The 15,796-nt window shown below is 39.5% G+C and overlaps 3 protein-coding genes across 3 annotated transcripts; 1 reads left to right on the forward strand and 2 right to left on the reverse strand.

The window, feature by feature from the left end:
• Positions 1–804: 804 nt before the first annotated feature.
• Positions 805–5,968, reverse strand: nsdhl (NAD(P) dependent steroid dehydrogenase-like). Its single transcript, XM_065958412.1, has 7 exons — positions 5,725–5,968; positions 5,447–5,608; positions 4,473–4,619; positions 4,098–4,226; positions 3,561–3,703; positions 1,991–2,093; positions 805–1,562 (listed from the first exon to the last, which is right to left on the reverse strand). Exons 1-7 carry the CDS (start codon positions 5,743–5,745, stop codon positions 1,230–1,232), a joined length of 1,038 nt encoding a protein of 345 aa, XP_065814484.1. The 5' UTR covers positions 5,746–5,968; the 3' UTR covers positions 805–1,229.
• Positions 5,969–7,039: 1,071 nt separating this feature from the next.
• Positions 7,040–9,642, forward strand: cetn2 (centrin, EF-hand protein, 2). The gene is made up of 5 exons (XM_020650594.3): positions 7,040–7,321; positions 7,481–7,645; positions 7,735–7,863; positions 8,522–8,659; positions 8,756–9,642. The coding sequence occupies exons 1-5, from the start codon at positions 7,319–7,321 to the stop codon at positions 8,843–8,845; spliced, it is 525 nt and encodes a 174-aa protein (XP_020506250.1). The 5' UTR covers positions 7,040–7,318; the 3' UTR covers positions 8,846–9,642.
• Positions 9,643–10,442: 800 nt separating this feature from the next.
• Positions 10,443–15,564, reverse strand: gcna (germ cell nuclear acidic peptidase). The gene is made up of 13 exons (XM_020650613.3): positions 15,455–15,564; positions 15,086–15,188; positions 14,790–14,976; positions 14,621–14,699; positions 14,493–14,542; positions 14,281–14,347; positions 14,123–14,193; positions 12,302–12,724; positions 12,041–12,197; positions 11,786–11,930; positions 11,538–11,673; positions 11,199–11,403; positions 10,443–11,082 (listed from the first exon to the last, which is right to left on the reverse strand). The coding sequence occupies exons 2-13, from the start codon at positions 15,173–15,175 to the stop codon at positions 10,851–10,853; spliced, it is 1,842 nt and encodes a 613-aa protein (XP_020506269.2). The 5' UTR covers positions 15,176–15,188; positions 15,455–15,564; the 3' UTR covers positions 10,443–10,850.
• Positions 15,565–15,796: the final 232 nt, after the last annotated feature.

Consider the following 15,796-nt stretch of genomic DNA (forward strand, 5'->3'; position numbering starts at 1 on the left):
CCATCTACTGATATCACAATACATAAATAAGAATGTTTTAGTGTGAATATATCGGTGCACAGTATAGAGGAATGTAAAGACAAGACAAACTCCTTTTAGGCTGACCCAAATATCTAGCCAATAAAACATATCTTCACTCTATCTGATTAAAATATGTCTTTGTCTTGTTACAGCTATATATAAATTAAAATATATTATATTTTCATTTTAACATAATACATAATTAGCATGATGCTGCCTTATGCTAAATATATAGAAATTAGCATGTGTCCATAATTAGCATAATGCTACATTATGCAAATTAAATATACATTAGCATGTGTCCATAATTTGCCTAATGCTACAAAGTTAAAAAGTGAAGGGGTCTGAATACCTCCTGAATGCACTCTGGCTTCAGGTATGTGAAACAAAACATTAGTCATAAAGGTTGAGCATCTTAAATAGGAAGTCTTGAATCAGTGTCCACATGTCCTTATGTGCACCGCACACTTTCATATCACTGTAATCATTTGTTCTGCTGCTGTTAAAGTTTGGTCAGGTGGGAAAATCGGGAACCAAAATCAGTTTTTATGCATAATAGGTGTGTATCTTATAAATTGTAAATGTATAGATTCTAGTCTCTATTCTCAGGAACACTCTCAGCGAGATCGTGAAACCTGGATGAAGAGAGCCTCACCAGCACGAGAGATTTCAGCCAATGAGATCTATGAGGCAAGTAGATCTGCCACATAGTCAACATACTTTCTCCTATCAATGGTTTAGATTTAGATTAGGTCAATGTTCAACAAAAAGTCCACAAAACCATTTCTTAATAATATCATGGAATGTATTAAGGCATTGTGACATAAACAGCAACATCATAGTGTGTGTACAGCAGACAGGTGAAAACAAGAATGGAAGAAGATTGTTAGTCCATCTTTGAAGTTTTTACAGTGTAGGATCTGTACATTTCAGTTGTCATTCGTTTGTTTTTACCATTAACCAAGTGCTTTCAACCTTCTGTATCAACAGACTGTAGTGTGCTGATTAAATGCAGTATAATTATGCTGCCATCTGCTGGTGGAAATGGTACATAAGTTTTCAAAAGGCACACAAATGCCAAACAATTCAGGGTTTAGATTAAGTTGTTTGTTCCCTTATTTTGAATTGTCCAGTCAGTGTAACCTGATCACCTGGAACAAACATCCCCAGGCTTTCATGTCTCAACAGTCTTAACCTCTGATCTACCATCAAGCCCCCTGTCTGAGATGGGGGTAGCTCTCCACTGTGCGTGCTATCCCCTCCTTCAGACTGACGAGTGGCTTGTAGCCCAGCTCCTGCTTGGCACGATCACAGCTGTAGTAGTGATGGGTTCCAGCCAGTGCCACTCTCATCGGTGTAAAAGTGGGTTTGAAAGAAACTAGAGGTCGAAGGATCAGAGCCAGCAGCCAGAGGAGCAGGGCCAGTCCGTACACAAGAGAGTAGGGGAGGTGGTAACGTGGAGCAGCATATCCCAGACCCACCAACACCTCCGACATGAAGTCCCAGAATTTGATTGGCTCATCGTTAGTGATGTGGTATGGCTGAAATTGAAGCGGGAGATAAAACATTGAAGTAATTCTAACTTAAATGGAATTAAGTTTGTACAGCGTTCAAAGACAAACATGATGAATCCTTTTTAACAATTTCATAAAGTGGGGGTTGCACAGAATTGACAACTAGTCAAGGTGTAGACTTTAAAGCTATGAGATTCTATGCCTGATGTAGACTAATGGCATATAAGGATAGAAAATCTAAAACTGTGACTGAGCAGGACTATGACAGAAAGTAGTCAACACTGTTTACCTGATTCTTTGTCTTTGACGAGTGTGACTTTTTTTTGTTTGCATTCACTTTTATGGGAGTTGTAGCACACATTATTGTTTCATACTTTAGTGACGCTGTTGTGACCTGCATTACGATTTACAAATAAACACATTTTTTAAAGTTGAAAACATTTCTTTTCACTCACTTTTCCACATATAGGGGAGTCCGACCTTAGGCGTTCAGCTGCCAAGATGTGGCCATGAACCACATTCTCCACGAAGGTGAAATCAACCAAATTGGTCCCATCACTTCAGAAAACAAAAATAGTCAAATGGTTAAAAGAACGCCCAACACACCCTTATATTTCAACATTCAGGACACTGGTAGAAGAGACTGTTGGCTCATACACAACTCTAATATCAATCAAGCTGACATTTTTAGTGGCATTGGGCGATGTCCAAGGGAGTAAGTGTGCTTTGAAAAAAAAAATTGGACAAAAATAAAAAATGAATCTAGGTTTTGTTTTTGTTTTTTGGACAAAAGTTTCAAACCATAAATTATACACATGGTGATATTAGAAAGCAAGTTAGCAACAGTGATGCTAGGGAGGCCAGCAGAACAAACTGCAGCCTCTGAATAGGGATGCTTGTGTACTAGTGTGTTCTTCACAGGCGGAAAAAATGTCTTTATCAGCACACACTGTAAGGGGGTGAATTCTTCTTTTATTTATAACTTTTATGAAGGATATGAGTTATGCATAATTAGGGGCGTGTGCATTGTAGAGTTTTGTGAAAAGGGTTAAGGGCCGTCTCAGCTCCAGCTCTTTGCGTGTTGTTAGGTTGACTAAAAGTTTGATGGAGTCAGCATTTCCAATAAGCATCACTGAGCAGCTTCCAAACATTCCTTCAGAAACCACCGGGTGACGTCACTGACACTTCATCTAAACAGTCTGTGGTCCTTAGGTGATTAATAATTAAGAGCTGTTCAACAACTTATTAATAAAAACCCTTAACAAACTGTTTCACAATGTTCTATTAAAATGTGGATTTATATTTAGTCATACCTGCATGGTATGAGAAACATCTGCAGTGTATGATAACTATGTTCAATATGACAATAGTGTATGCAATCAGAAATAATTCAGTGTGCATATTAGTGAAAACATTACCATTTTTTTCTTGTCTGTAGTTTGGAATATTATACAGATGACATTGTGTTTAAAATGTCTTCTTGTCCTAATTCATTCTTTCCATCTAAATGAATAATTATATGAAATAGTTAAAGTGCTGTTTTACCTCACTGTTCTCTCCTTCTTCAGCCCTCATTCAAGCTAGCCTCACAGTTGTCAGCACATAGCTAGCTGGGGCTTCATCTGATTGGTCAAATGTATGAATTTTTAGTGTTGATGAATGACCCACGTTCATAAAATTGTTATATTTCAGACAGTCTTCTACAATGAGCTCATTTCGCATGTTCATACTGCAAGAATGATGAAAATGTGTCTGATTGTGCTGCTGTCCTAGTATCAGGGGGTCATAAGTGAGCATGTACATGACACTTATGGTCTGGGGAGGGCAAAACATCAGTGTCTCATTTTTAAATGCACATATGTTTGTTTTTATTTTCTGCAGTTAAGCTAGTCACCCTTTGTTGTAATTGAAATCACTTGACAGTGGTTATTTCTGATAAAAGAGCAATTCATTTTACATCTCTATCAGTAGAAAGTCAAATAGGCATCAGGGCAACAAATCCACCTTATAAGCCCTATTGCTTACCCAATGATGAACTTCATTTTCCCCCTGCGAGCCGTGTCCACTAGGATAGGAACCAGCTGTGGGTCCCGAGGGCCAAAGATGCCGTGAGGCCGGATTGCAACTGTGAGGAAACCTTTCTCTTGGTCACAAGCTTCAAGGACCAACTGAAACACAAAGGCAGCAAAATAGATTCAACTCTGAATACTGCAAAAAAGTGCTCTGATCATTTCCTCTCCTCTCACTTGTAGGTGTGACTGATTGCGGGTGGAGAATATTGGAAAGAGTCTAAAGATACGTGCGAACTACTGATGATGATGAGTCTGTAATGTTGTATGATACTGGTGACAATGAGGTCGGACCTAAAACCTGCAGTATAGGTGACAGGATAACAAAGACACGTCAACTCAGAATTATAACTATGAGTTACTTTGAGCCTCCTTCTGTAACTGACCTCGGTTTGAGTAAAAAAATAAAAACATGCCTGTTGAAGGAACAAATAAAACTCAACAAAGAAAACTGCAGACTCTTTAACTTCAGTTGGGAATACGGTTCTCCTACCTTCTCTTGCTGAATCTTGGTCTCTGTGTAATAGTCAATGGGCTTCCTGGCGTAAGGCAGATCCTCTCTTCCATTCTTAATGTCGGTCCCTTCAAACACCACACTGGCACTGCTTGTCAGGACTAGTTTCTAGAAAAACAAAAACAAGCAGATAAACTACTTTAATGATACAGTTGACAAATATGGCGGTGCCCATGCCGGCTGAAGCTGCTCTGGCTCTCGATGTTGATACAAGGTATTCCGACTCATTTTGCACATACTGTCCATACATTCCAGAGTGAACGTGGTTGTATGTGCATGGGTTTATGTAGAGACAGAGAATGTGTGAATACATTTTAGCCACAAATGAAGAGGAAAAAAACTTGTCAGCCTCACCTGAACTCCAGCCTTGAGACAGGACTGAATCACGATGCGCGTGCCCTGAATGTTGACCCTCTCAAACAGCCCACGGTCATCACTGGCAGGGGCCGGGGAGGCGCAGTGGAAGACCAAGGACACATCCTTCAGAGCTGGCAGGAGATCCTAGGACAGAGCATGACAGACACCTCACAGCGACTGACAGTTGCATCAGAAGAGCCATTGGTCCAGGCTAATGATGTTTCATGGAGCAAGTCTAAAGTGCTTGTGAGCAAACTGTAAATAAACTCGAAGTATTACAGCTCTATAAAAAAAATGTGAGTAACTGTTTACAATGCTGAAATGAAATCCTTGCATAAAAGAGCTTAATGAGTGAGTAAAATATCCAGATAATATACTTTAGTAAGAGTAGTAGGCTTATTTTACACAGAGGTGCAGTGTTACATGTTAAAGCCCGGCATTCAAAACTTTAATGTTATATATAATGGTATTGGCATTAAGATATGGCTCAACAATGAGAAGAATTACCATTACGCTGAATTGCTTACAAATTAGCATATACTTAATAATAATACCTGTACAAATTGAATACTTTTGAAAATACACCCTATCCATCTTTCATCCCCTTAAAAACTATGTTGTGGTGTAAAACTCAACATGTGACTTAATTATTGTTACATCCATTGTTGATGTAAAAGAAATCTTATATGTATTTCTTCTTCATGAAGTGAGTGGTTTAGCAGGAGGCTTGAACAGGAACTCTACATGTCACAATTTCTTTAGGAGCTGAACACCCCTAAAAGTCTAATCCGAAAAAAATAAAAATGATTCAAATACACCAAGTTAAAGCAGACAGCTTTTTTTCCTGCAATGCAACAAGCTGATGGAGTAGCCTACAGTGTACATACAGAATAATGTGATACAATTCGCTTGAATGCATTAAAGCATGCATTCTTCAGGTATTCAGTCTGACACACAAATCCGAGTCTCACCTGTTCGTCGCAGAGGTCTCCCTGGTGGAAGGTGACGCCGGGTAGCTCGTAGCTCTGCCGGATGTCAAACACGGACACCGAGTAGCCTCTCTCCAACAGCTTCTCCACCAAGTGTCTGCCCAGGAAACCTGACCCCCCGATGACTGCACACCGTTTACTACTCTGTGTGGCAGGCAGGTATGCATTTTATTAAGACATTTCGAGAAAATAGGCAGCACCGAGAGACGGCATGAAATGGTAGTCTACAAGATTTGCATCCAAAAAACGGTATAACTCACCGGTCGAACTCGTGTGGCCATAATGAGTGAAAAGTGACTGGAAGGTGAACTATCAGGACTTTAGAAACAAGCACTTTCAGGCGGCTAAACGATGTTTTCCTCAGAGGTGGAAAATTGGTAACATACGTGTTTCAAACGATACAATACGCAGGACTTAAATGTGAAAAATGTGTCCTAAGAAACACAGAACACTGTTATTTACCTGTAGTCGGTGAATGCTTCGAGCCTGGGTACGAACCATCAATGAGCTGAGGAGAAAGTCTCTCTGATTGGTCAAGGCATCGCTCAGCATAAAGTGACGCTAGAGAACAGCCAATAGCATGGAGAATACGTCAAAGAACGCCACAATATTATCCAATCGGCGAGGGAAAGGGGATTAGACCCCGCCCCGTAAAAGTCAGCCTTTTTAGACTGGTGTTTTTTTTGTTGTTTTTTTAGACAAGTGTCCGCTGTAATATTTACAGTCTATGGTGTCAGCCCAGAGGAAAGAAAGTGACAAATCAATTAATTGACTCTCAAAAAGTGTTAAGACTTTTTTGCATTTATTTTATTTTTTACATATCAGTAAGTCAAGGAACAAAAGAGAAGAAGTGGAGAATAAAATGCCACACATTAATGAATTAAAATACTTAAAAGTTCTCAGTCGATTTGTAATAATAGCTACCAAAATAAAGGAGGGAGACGTGATGGAAAAAAAAGAAATCGCACAGAGAAAAAGATGATAGCACAAATAAAAGAAGAAAAAAAAAGCCATGGAAAACAAGAAAGATAGACAAGAAACATTGAAACTAGTGTTCAAGTAAGCCATTTAGGCCTATATGAGATGAGACTTGCTTGTATGTCGTGCTCTGCTGTGGACCCCGAGCATAGATTCTGTGTTGGCTGCACAAATATGCAATATCTGAGGCATTTAATATAAATAAACAATTTACTCCCTGTCCCTTTGAATTAATTTACTGATGAAATTAACAGTATTATTTTTATTATTATTATATAATAAAATCAATTATTTCCATGTATTTAGAAGAGGACGCCTCGGACGACACTAGAGGGTGTAAATGATTTGTAATCCGTTCAATGTTCTTTTTTCATGTATTAATTTCTCACATATCTCAATGTCTCATCCTATGGTCTCATTCCAGGAGTTTTCACAGCGCTGTGTTTCATGGTCGTGTCATGCCTCCCGTGATCCGGCACATCCAATCATCTTCTTGCCCGACTGGTGCATTTCATTTTCACTCCCATGTGTGCCGGTCTGTCTCCTCCTGTAACACTGTTAATGCAGTGGCTCGTCTGCGGGTAAAAAGGATGAGCAAATCAAACATTTGGGCTCCATGACAGCAGGTGATGAGCAGCACAACCTATGCACGCTATTAGGTAGAAACGTTCAAATTGTTTGGAGTATTTTATCGGGTATCTCTGGGACTAAAATAGACGGGGTCGAGGGACAACAGACAGTCGTTTATAAATAAAAAAAAGTGTAAACCATTTCACCTCCTTCTCCTTCCTAAATGATCGGGAGGCATCACCGCCTGAGGAAACAGTGATTGCCTCATAAATTTGCAGCTTTTTGTCAACCTCTATACAATATCTCATGGTGAGTGAGGATATCTTATAATTATGCTCATGCATGTTAATGTGTTGCATTTGAGCTTCATGTGATTTGGCTACTCAAAAACACTGATTTGTCTTACAAAGCAAACATCAGATTCTGTTGTAAATATAAACGTATAGGCTTTTTTTCTGTCTCCACCAGGCGACCATTGCCAAGAGACCATCCCTACAGGGTCCTGTACCACCTCCTCGCAAGAAGACGACCCCCAAACCAGAGCTGACCGAGGAGCAGAAGCAGGAGATCAGGGAGGCCTTTGAGCTGTTTGACACAGATGGGTCCGGATTCATCGATGTCAAGGAGCTCAAGGTAAAAGTGCTCAAACCTGACGGCAATCAACATGTGTCCAATGGAAGAAAACGGGGTTTAACAAATCTACTTCCTTCAAAATGTTCCAGGTTGCAATGAGAGCTTTGGGGTTTGAACCAAAGAAAGAGGAGATCAAGAAGATGATTGGTGAAGTGGATAAGGACGGCACAGGGAAAATATCCTTTGCCGACTTTCTCTCTGTCATGACACAGAAAATGGTAGATACCTAATCTATTAAATACACTAGCCATATCTGCCTCGTCAATATCCTTTATTTGCTTTTAATACAAAGTTTGTTACCTTAAAAAAAGAATCCAAAACATTGACTCCAACTTATTATCTCAGTTTTGAATTCCCATTTGACTTCACTTTGCTAGTATTGCTTTTAAAGTGCACACACAAATTCAGTTTATGATGGGACTGTTCTGTTGTCTTGACCTAGTTCCTGCAGAATGGTTACACTGGTAGTATAAGGATCGACTTGTAATGGATCAGTACATTGATTCATTTGATCAGAGTTTGTATATTATTGTTAGAATGTTAAAACACCATCATATCGCCCATCTCTTAATAATAACCACTGATATATGGACCAAGCTATTTATATTCATAATCATTCTCTTAATCTTATTCTTTTAAATGTCAGAAATAAAACTATTCAATTATGCGTTGGTTAGCGTTTAAAAATCATTATTGATTTAGCTTTTTGTATTAAATGGGCCTTTGCGTTTTATCGATCACGTTTATAAATGTAATCAAATCAAAACTGCATTGTGGCAAACTTCAGAAAATTGTGCATAGAAACATTGTATCCCGGTGAGACTTGTAATTGTTACGGCTGTGTAAAATGAATCTCCCACTTGACCCTTATTTTAGGCTGAGAAGGACTCCAAAGAGGAGATCCTGAAAGCTTTCCGCCTCTTTGATGATGACGAGACCGGCAGGATCTCATTCAAGAATTTGAAAAGAGTAGCCAAGGAGTTGGGAGAGAACCTCACAGATGAAGAGCTGCAGGTAAACCACATTATATTGTGATCGAAACATAAGACTCACACATGCTGTCAAGAGATTCTTCCTTTCATTTCCTGTTCTATTTGTGTGTTTGTGAAGGAAATGATCGAGGAGGCAGACAGGGATGGTGATGGAGAAGTGAACCAGCAGGAGTTCCTGCGCATCATGAAGAAAACCTGCCTGTACTGATGTGAGTGGATGTCAGCAGGGACGGTGACGCACGACGTGGAGGGGGGGCTGGCGGTGGTTTTACATGTAATGCTGTTCATCAATCATCTCCTTATTATGGTTGTGCCATATGTTTTTATTTTAAATTGAAGTTAAACATGAGTCAATGAAGGGATGGTTTAAGATCTAAAATGGTCTTTTAAATCACATGATAATACACTTAGCCAAAAACAGTCAGAGTACACTCTGTCTGGTTTGCAATGCTGCATACTTTTATGAATACATTCATATATTTCTGATGAAATGTAGGTTATTTGTTAAGTAATACTCAGTGCCTGCATCAGTACAGTGACAAACACAGTACATTACATTGATTGGGTGGATACAAATGTTTGCTTTCAGCCACATGTAGGTTGTTTTATCCTTGTTACTCCACTGTTTCCTGTTTCAGCCCTTGTATGCTGTTTTTCCACAGAAATATATTATGTTAGCCATTTGTGTCATGCTGATGGTTTGGGAGCGTCATCTCCCTCCAGTGCTACCTGTAGATTTGTGCCTGTGCCTCTAAAGGGTCAATCATCAATCAGGGAAGCTGCCCGACCTCTCTGACCTCCACACCTTCCCCAAGAAGTCCCACTAACTTATCTTTCTCCTATAATATGATCGACTGTGTGTTTCCCTCTTGTTGCGTTGAATATTTATCGCTCTGCTGATTGTACCTTTTCCTCTGGATGTTTTGTTTAATACAGTTACTTTAAATAGTAGATATACAACGTTTACAAGTGTTTAAAGTATAGAATAAATATATTGAAGCATTGTGTCCTGCATTATGTTTTTCATAATTAGTTTCATTTGTTCATCATTTTTTAACAGTCTTCTTCTCTCTTAGATTCATAAAAACACACCATAAAAGATTTTCAATGCAAATGTTTAAATGAGGAGGCTGCTCTCATCAGCCATCTAACCTTTTCGTTATTACAAACAAGAACATTCAAGGTATATGAACATGACCACAGGATGGTTCTGAGATCCCTGGAGGTTCAGAGTCAGTCAAGCTCTCTTCGTGCAGAGCAGGCCGACGTCTGAGCGTTTTCAGGGAGCAGAGCTGATTAATCTGAGAGGCAGAATGTAAGGATCAGAGGTCAACAGCGATGATACCTAGGATTGAATTAAAGATTAAACTCTTGACTACTGAGCACGGTTAGTAAGGTTAATGTGGCGGCCACAGATGCTCTCCCTTCCTTTAGGACGCATCAAGAGGGTCAGGTGAAAGTGCAGGTCGAAGCAAGGCCTCCAGCTTGGTCAAATTGCAGCAGATATCCAATACATAAAGCACTTTATAAACTATTATTTAGAAATATTTAAAAAATAAGTCATTTGAACACAGGCAACTTAAAAAGACAAATTATCACGTTTAACCTCATTTCAACAACATTTGTGTAAAAAAACATGTACCTTTCTGTACTGGAGAATCTTCATCAGGCACATGGCAGCTTTTTATGAACTCAGATTTAGCTTAACGTCTCACATCCAAAATCCCATCCACCATGTGGAATGTGACCCAACAACAGCAACAAATCCTTCGAGAACTGAGCAGAGGTGTAGAACTCATTGCAGATTAGATTAGGCACCTTTTCATTTTATTTATTCATTTCATATCAAGCAAAGCAAATAAAAAAATATCCCTTTAAAAATGTAAACATTTTGTACATTTTCCCTGCTAAAATGAAAATTCACTACAAAAAGGAGCTCAAGTATAGAGGATACAAGGAATAACAGCTACACACCAACAAGAACACACAGACACTCTCAGGAGGATGACACTGCTGGTGAGGCTCAGATTTTCCAGTCAAAGCAGACCCGTTCTGTAATCACATGCTAACAACTAACAAACAAAAATACAAAGTCAATATTAAATATCACAGCTGCTCCATAATGTACGACTTTGAAATGGAGGTATGTCAGATCTGGACAGATTTCCTGGGGTTGCGTTATCTCAGTCCACGGCTGTAAGAGCGTCATGATCTCAGCTCTGACTGAGTTTTGTCTTGGAGGCAAAGTCTACACTGAGTTTGCGCATCACATCTGCGTGGCTCTGTCCTGCTAGCGCCTGACGTGCAGTCCCATAATTCTCTTTGACAAAGTTTGCAAAAGGCGTTGGGGCACGTGGTTTGGAAGGTGTCAGCAAAGTCAGTTGTCCTGTGCAGAGGGCGCACACAAACCTCTGTACGTCCAGCGACTTGGAGTGTCGCCCAATCCTGTGAAAATAAAGAGATACTGCTTTGTAACTTTTTTTTATTTAAACACATATTGATAAGTGATGGCATAAGGTAAAGGATGCTACGCTGTACATGATTTAATTGATCACACATACGTATTCTTGCAGCGCGTGCACTGGTACTGGAATTTGTATTTGATGTCGTAACTGTGGCAGCGAGTGACCATAGGCAGCTCAGGATGCACCAGCGTTGATTTCCGAGCATACAGCTTCCAGAAGTTTCCGTGGCCGTCCCTCACGCCATTAATCAGCCAGGTGGCGGCGTGGCACATCTCATGAACCAGTGTGTCCCTGAGACGATCTGTGTGAGCAGAATAATGAGAACGTGAAGAGTTTCAATCAAATCTTAACTGAAATCTTTACACTGATGACACACGATGTACTTACAATAAGAGAGGATGTTAACCGTAGTTAGTCTGGTTTAGTAAACATTACCTGCAGAATCACAGACTTTCTCTGACAGCTCAATGCGGGCGTAGCGGTTTCCTCCACCTCGCTCTTGCCCTGTGATACAGTAACCTGCCGTTTTACGCATCTTCTTATTCCAAGTAACCGACATATTGATGGGGAGCTAGACATCATGATGAGGAAAAGAAAATATATTCGTGTTCATTCATTCGAAAACAGATGATGTTTCTAAAAATAATGTAAAGAGAAAAAAAAAAAAAGGGTTTGTCCATTACCTTACTGTCAAACACAGAGGTATTGTACAGCTGGAAGAGTTTCCCGGTGAGTTCTTCCTTGTTCTGCTTGAAATGACGTCCATAATTGGCCCCAGGGTTCGATAAGGACGTTAAAAAGCACCCTGGAGTCTTACACGATGCCACCCTTTAAGGAAAAGAACAGGGTGAACTAGAAGGAGCAAATGTCTGTGTATGAAATAGAAACAAAGTCTATGAATAACAAAGTAAGAAAGTACTTCTAACAGGTGGATGTACCTGCTGGTGGGGCCAGGCCTGGGCTCCGTCTGACTGACTGTGGGCTTCAAGATGGTAGATTTTCCTGGTGTCTTCGTTTGCAGAGGTGATTGACTTAAAGATGTAGAGGTTTGTGTTTTGAGCCCCTTTACAGAAGGACCCGGCTCATTATTGAATTCTAAAAAGAAAACAAAAAAAAAACCCAAAACAAAATATTAATGATCTTCCTCACAAGTAGCATCAAAGCAATAGCTGGATCCGTTCCAAATACAATATTGTTACCGTGGGTGTTCCGAGGTGAGAATGGCATGCCAGTGAGCTTGTTTTTCCTCTTCAGCCTCTCCAGTAGAGACGTGAACTCCTCCTCAGAACTTTCTGACCCTTCCAACTTAGAAGGGGCGGAAAGTGTGCGTTTCTGAGAGGCCAGTGAAGTAAGAGCTCTGTGAGGAGGCAGTGAAAAAGGGGATGGGACTGGAGGCAAAGGCAGTGATGGGGAACTGTCTTCTTCGTCACTAAGCAGCAGAACATTATTCTTTGTAGGCTTTTGAGGTGGCTTTGGTTTCGAGTGACGGGTCCTCCACGTGCTCTTGACCACAATATTGTTGTCATCCTCATCACTGTCACTAACAAAAACCGGTGAGTCACACTGAGACAGCGGCCTCCTCAACGGATGCTGAGCTGCTAGAGTGTTGCTCTTCTTGGGCACTGCAAAACACACATCATCATATCACACTAGGCCTGTAACTGTATTTGTCCCTCACGGTCACGGTTCAGAAGTCACTGTTTGATGCAAACGGTTATCACTGAATAATTCTGTATGGAGAAAAAAAAAAGCAATCACACACGGAAGTATCAACACTCAAACTCAGGTGGCAGTACAGCTCGTTAACTAAGTGCTGTTAAACAACAAATGAAGAGGAAGAAGCAGACACAACAAAACACACTAAGAAGAGGAGTAATATACAGTAAAAAGGTGACATTGTGTGGGTAAACTTCACGTTCACAGTGCGGTAGGGGTGTAACGCTTTATTTTTACTATGATACCATAAGTATAATTTTCCACGGTTACAATTCGATTCAAGGACGATTCTTGGCTTCTCTAGAAAGATTCGATTAGATAAGATTCAATAACTTCAAATCGATTCAGTAATTTCTTTTGGCCAGAAGTTCAACCATTGTGACGGAGAAATAAACACCTGAATACTGGACAGTACAGGTGAGGATTCCTAGAAGTTGTTCTTTGTAAGTAAATAAGGGATACACTTTGAATATAAAAGAGTAAACACAAGAAAAATAGTGCAATGCTTAACAAAAAAAAAAAAACCAACTTCTCTTCCAAGTTGATAATCTTTACTACATTTTATACTGAAACGGAGAACAAAGGCAGCAGAGTTCACACAATCCAAAGAAGTGTTGGTTGCACTTTTTATTGCCCTCTTCAGATTCAAAGTGAGAACAGAAGCAGTGCTTAAAATACATCCACATAAAGTTTGCCACACTCAAATTCAATATATAAAGTCTCAGTATTGATACAATAGATTATTCATTTATCCACGCATATGCAGTAGTAGAGGGCACCCGCCTTAAGTGTGTATTGCCCAAGCCCTTTACAATTCCCATCCTGTGCAGACATGAGCCCATCTGTGGTCCATTCTTCACTAGAGTACAAGAGCGGTGATTGAGCATGAACACTGCTGCACCCACTGTTTGCTAAAAACTGTGACCTCACAATTCATATATCATATATATGGAACACTGATCCTAAAGGCACTTGTTTTATTTAGTCTTATAGTTTAAATTGTATTTATTTTACATGTTCAAATCGGGGGAAGTTTTTTGTATTACTATCTTCTGCATAATTTTGATTTGTTTTCCTCTTTTTTATTTGAATGTTTAATACACTACAGGCTGTACCCATCTATCACAGGAAGTTCTAAATAACACAAAATGGAACAGACTGTAACTCCCCCCCCCAAAAAAAACTGAGGTACGAACTGAACCGTGACCTCTGACCTCTGTTACATTCCTATTTCACACATACAGTTAGTTCTTCATTTTGTTTGACTAGAAAAAAATAGGTAAGATTAAGAAAGTCAAGCTTACCTTTAATAGATGATTTTGTCTCAATAAAGTCGTCATCAAATGACAGGTCAGGCACTATGAAGTTTTTGAGGCTTTAGAACAAACAGGAGGGATAAATAAATGAACGCAGGTTTTCAGACAGTGACAATGCTTTTAGAGGGGAAGACCTCATAACTCACCTGTCTTCACTCGAACTTTCAGATTTTTTCCTCGGCTTGACATTAGGCGTTTTCACTCGTTGTAGAACTTAAATGCATAAAACAAGGATATATAGTATGAGGGCTAAATCTACGTTAAATTTAAACCAGTAAAGATCAAAGTGAATATGACACATTTATGATGAAAGCTTACTGATACACACAACTTCACCCAGCAGATAAACACTACTCACATGTCTCGAAACTGACATCTTCATCCGAGCTCACCACAAGAACCTTTGACCTGAAAATTACAAAAAAATATTATGAGACAACCAACAGGAAAAAATTAAACCAGATTAAGCTTTTTTTTTTTTTTTACCTTTCTTTCTTGACAGCACTTAATGGTGTTTTGGATCTAGGTTTAGCTTTTGGTGTAGGTGTAGCCCTTCCCACAAGAACTAAGGGGGGGGAAAAAGTGACAAAAAACAAACAAATGATTTTGAGTTGTGTCATCGTATACATTATTTATATATTTTACAATCACTCACATTGGTCAAAGTCATCATCACTGGACTCTATCAAATATTTTGTTCTGTAATTGTTGCCCATGGAGAACTGGTTCTCCTTATCTGGATCATCTTCACTGTCAGGTGAGGAAACCTGGACACGAGAGGCTGATGGAGGTCGATCACCACTTGTGGCACAAATGCGTGTTTTGCCAATTTTGCTCATCAGCTAGTAAAAGTCAAGAAAGAGAAAAAGAAATTAACAAACAGGAAGAATAGCTGAGCTGACGGGTACAGCTAATGGGGATCCTAACAAACAAACAAAGTAAACAGCAAACCTTTTCTTCTGCGGTGTCCAGTCCTCCGTCTGCACACCATCCCATCTTTTTGGCCACTCTTTCAAATAATTTGGATGTGTCATTATTCATAGTTGTCTTTGCTCTGTGAAAATAAAAATTAAAATCAGCATTGCAGTGTTTAGCATTAAAAGTCCAGCGCTGACCGCATATTCAAGCTTTAAAGAGGAAACATTAAATGACCCGTACGGGCAGCTGAACGTCGGCGTTACCCTTAGCAACTTGTTAGCTATTGCAAAAGTCATGTGCGGACTTAAGTTAACTTATGAAAATGCTTTAGTGTTCTCGTTTAGTTTACATTATGTTAACTTCCAATAGTGTATGGGTTATATCACTTAAATATATTCTTACTGGGATTATGATTCAGAACGCGCCTCTGTTGATGTGAGAGAGAAAGACTCGGGCAGGAAGCGAGGAAGATTCAAATCTTGTAGGCCTTTAATACCGGAAGTTGTCACAAAGACTTTGACCAATTGGAATAGACTCATAGTGACGCATGTGGCTGACGTTATTCTCCGCCTTCTTTTTTCGTCGTTTCTCATAATTGTTTTTACTTTTCACAGACACAAACTGCTCTACTACGCTGATGTACCTGTTAAATCTGAATGCAAGGATGCATTTTTTATTTTTTATTTTTATACACTGGTTTAAATCCAATCTACATATGACAAAGATACACCAGAGTACCTGAAA

This window comes from Labrus bergylta, chromosome 9 (genome assembly GCF_963930695.1).
Source record: "Labrus bergylta chromosome 9, fLabBer1.1, whole genome shotgun sequence".
NCBI lineage: Eukaryota > Metazoa > Chordata > Actinopteri > Labriformes > Labridae > Labrus > Labrus bergylta.

What these genes read in the sequence shown, in the direction of transcription:
- gcna (XM_020650613.3), bottom strand. Translation starts at nt 15,175, where the DNA reads ATGAATAATGACACATCCAAATTATTTGAAAGAGTGGCCAAAAAGATG. An exon ending in TGATGATGACTTTGACCAAT is followed by an intron (nt 14,700 to 14,789) that starts GTGAGTGATTGT and finishes CCCCCCCCTTAG; the next exon opens with TTCTTGTGGGAAGGGCTACA. An exon ending in GAAAGTCTGTGATTCTGCAG is followed by an intron (nt 11,404 to 11,537) that starts GTAATGTTTACT and finishes CTGCTCACACAG; the next exon opens with ATCGTCTCAGGGACACACTG.
- cetn2 (XM_020650594.3), top strand. An exon ending in TCGATGTCAAGGAGCTCAAG is followed by an intron (nt 7,646 to 7,734) that starts GTAAAAGTGCTC and finishes AAAATGTTCCAG; the next exon opens with GTTGCAATGAGAGCTTTGGG. An exon ending in CTGTCATGACACAGAAAATG is followed by an intron (nt 7,864 to 8,521) that starts GTAGATACCTAA and finishes CCCTTATTTTAG; the next exon opens with GCTGAGAAGGACTCCAAAGA.
- nsdhl (XM_065958412.1), bottom strand. Translation starts at nt 5,745, where the DNA reads ATGGCCACACGAGTTCGACCG. An exon ending in CCAAGATTCAGCAAGAGAAG is followed by an intron (nt 3,704 to 4,097) that starts GTAGGAGAACCG and finishes TTTGTGTTTCAG; the next exon opens with TTGGTCCTTGAAGCTTGTGA. An exon ending in ACTCCCCTATATGTGGAAAA is followed by an intron (nt 1,563 to 1,990) that starts GTGAGTGAAAAG and finishes CTTCAATTTCAG; the next exon opens with CCATACCACATCACTAACGA.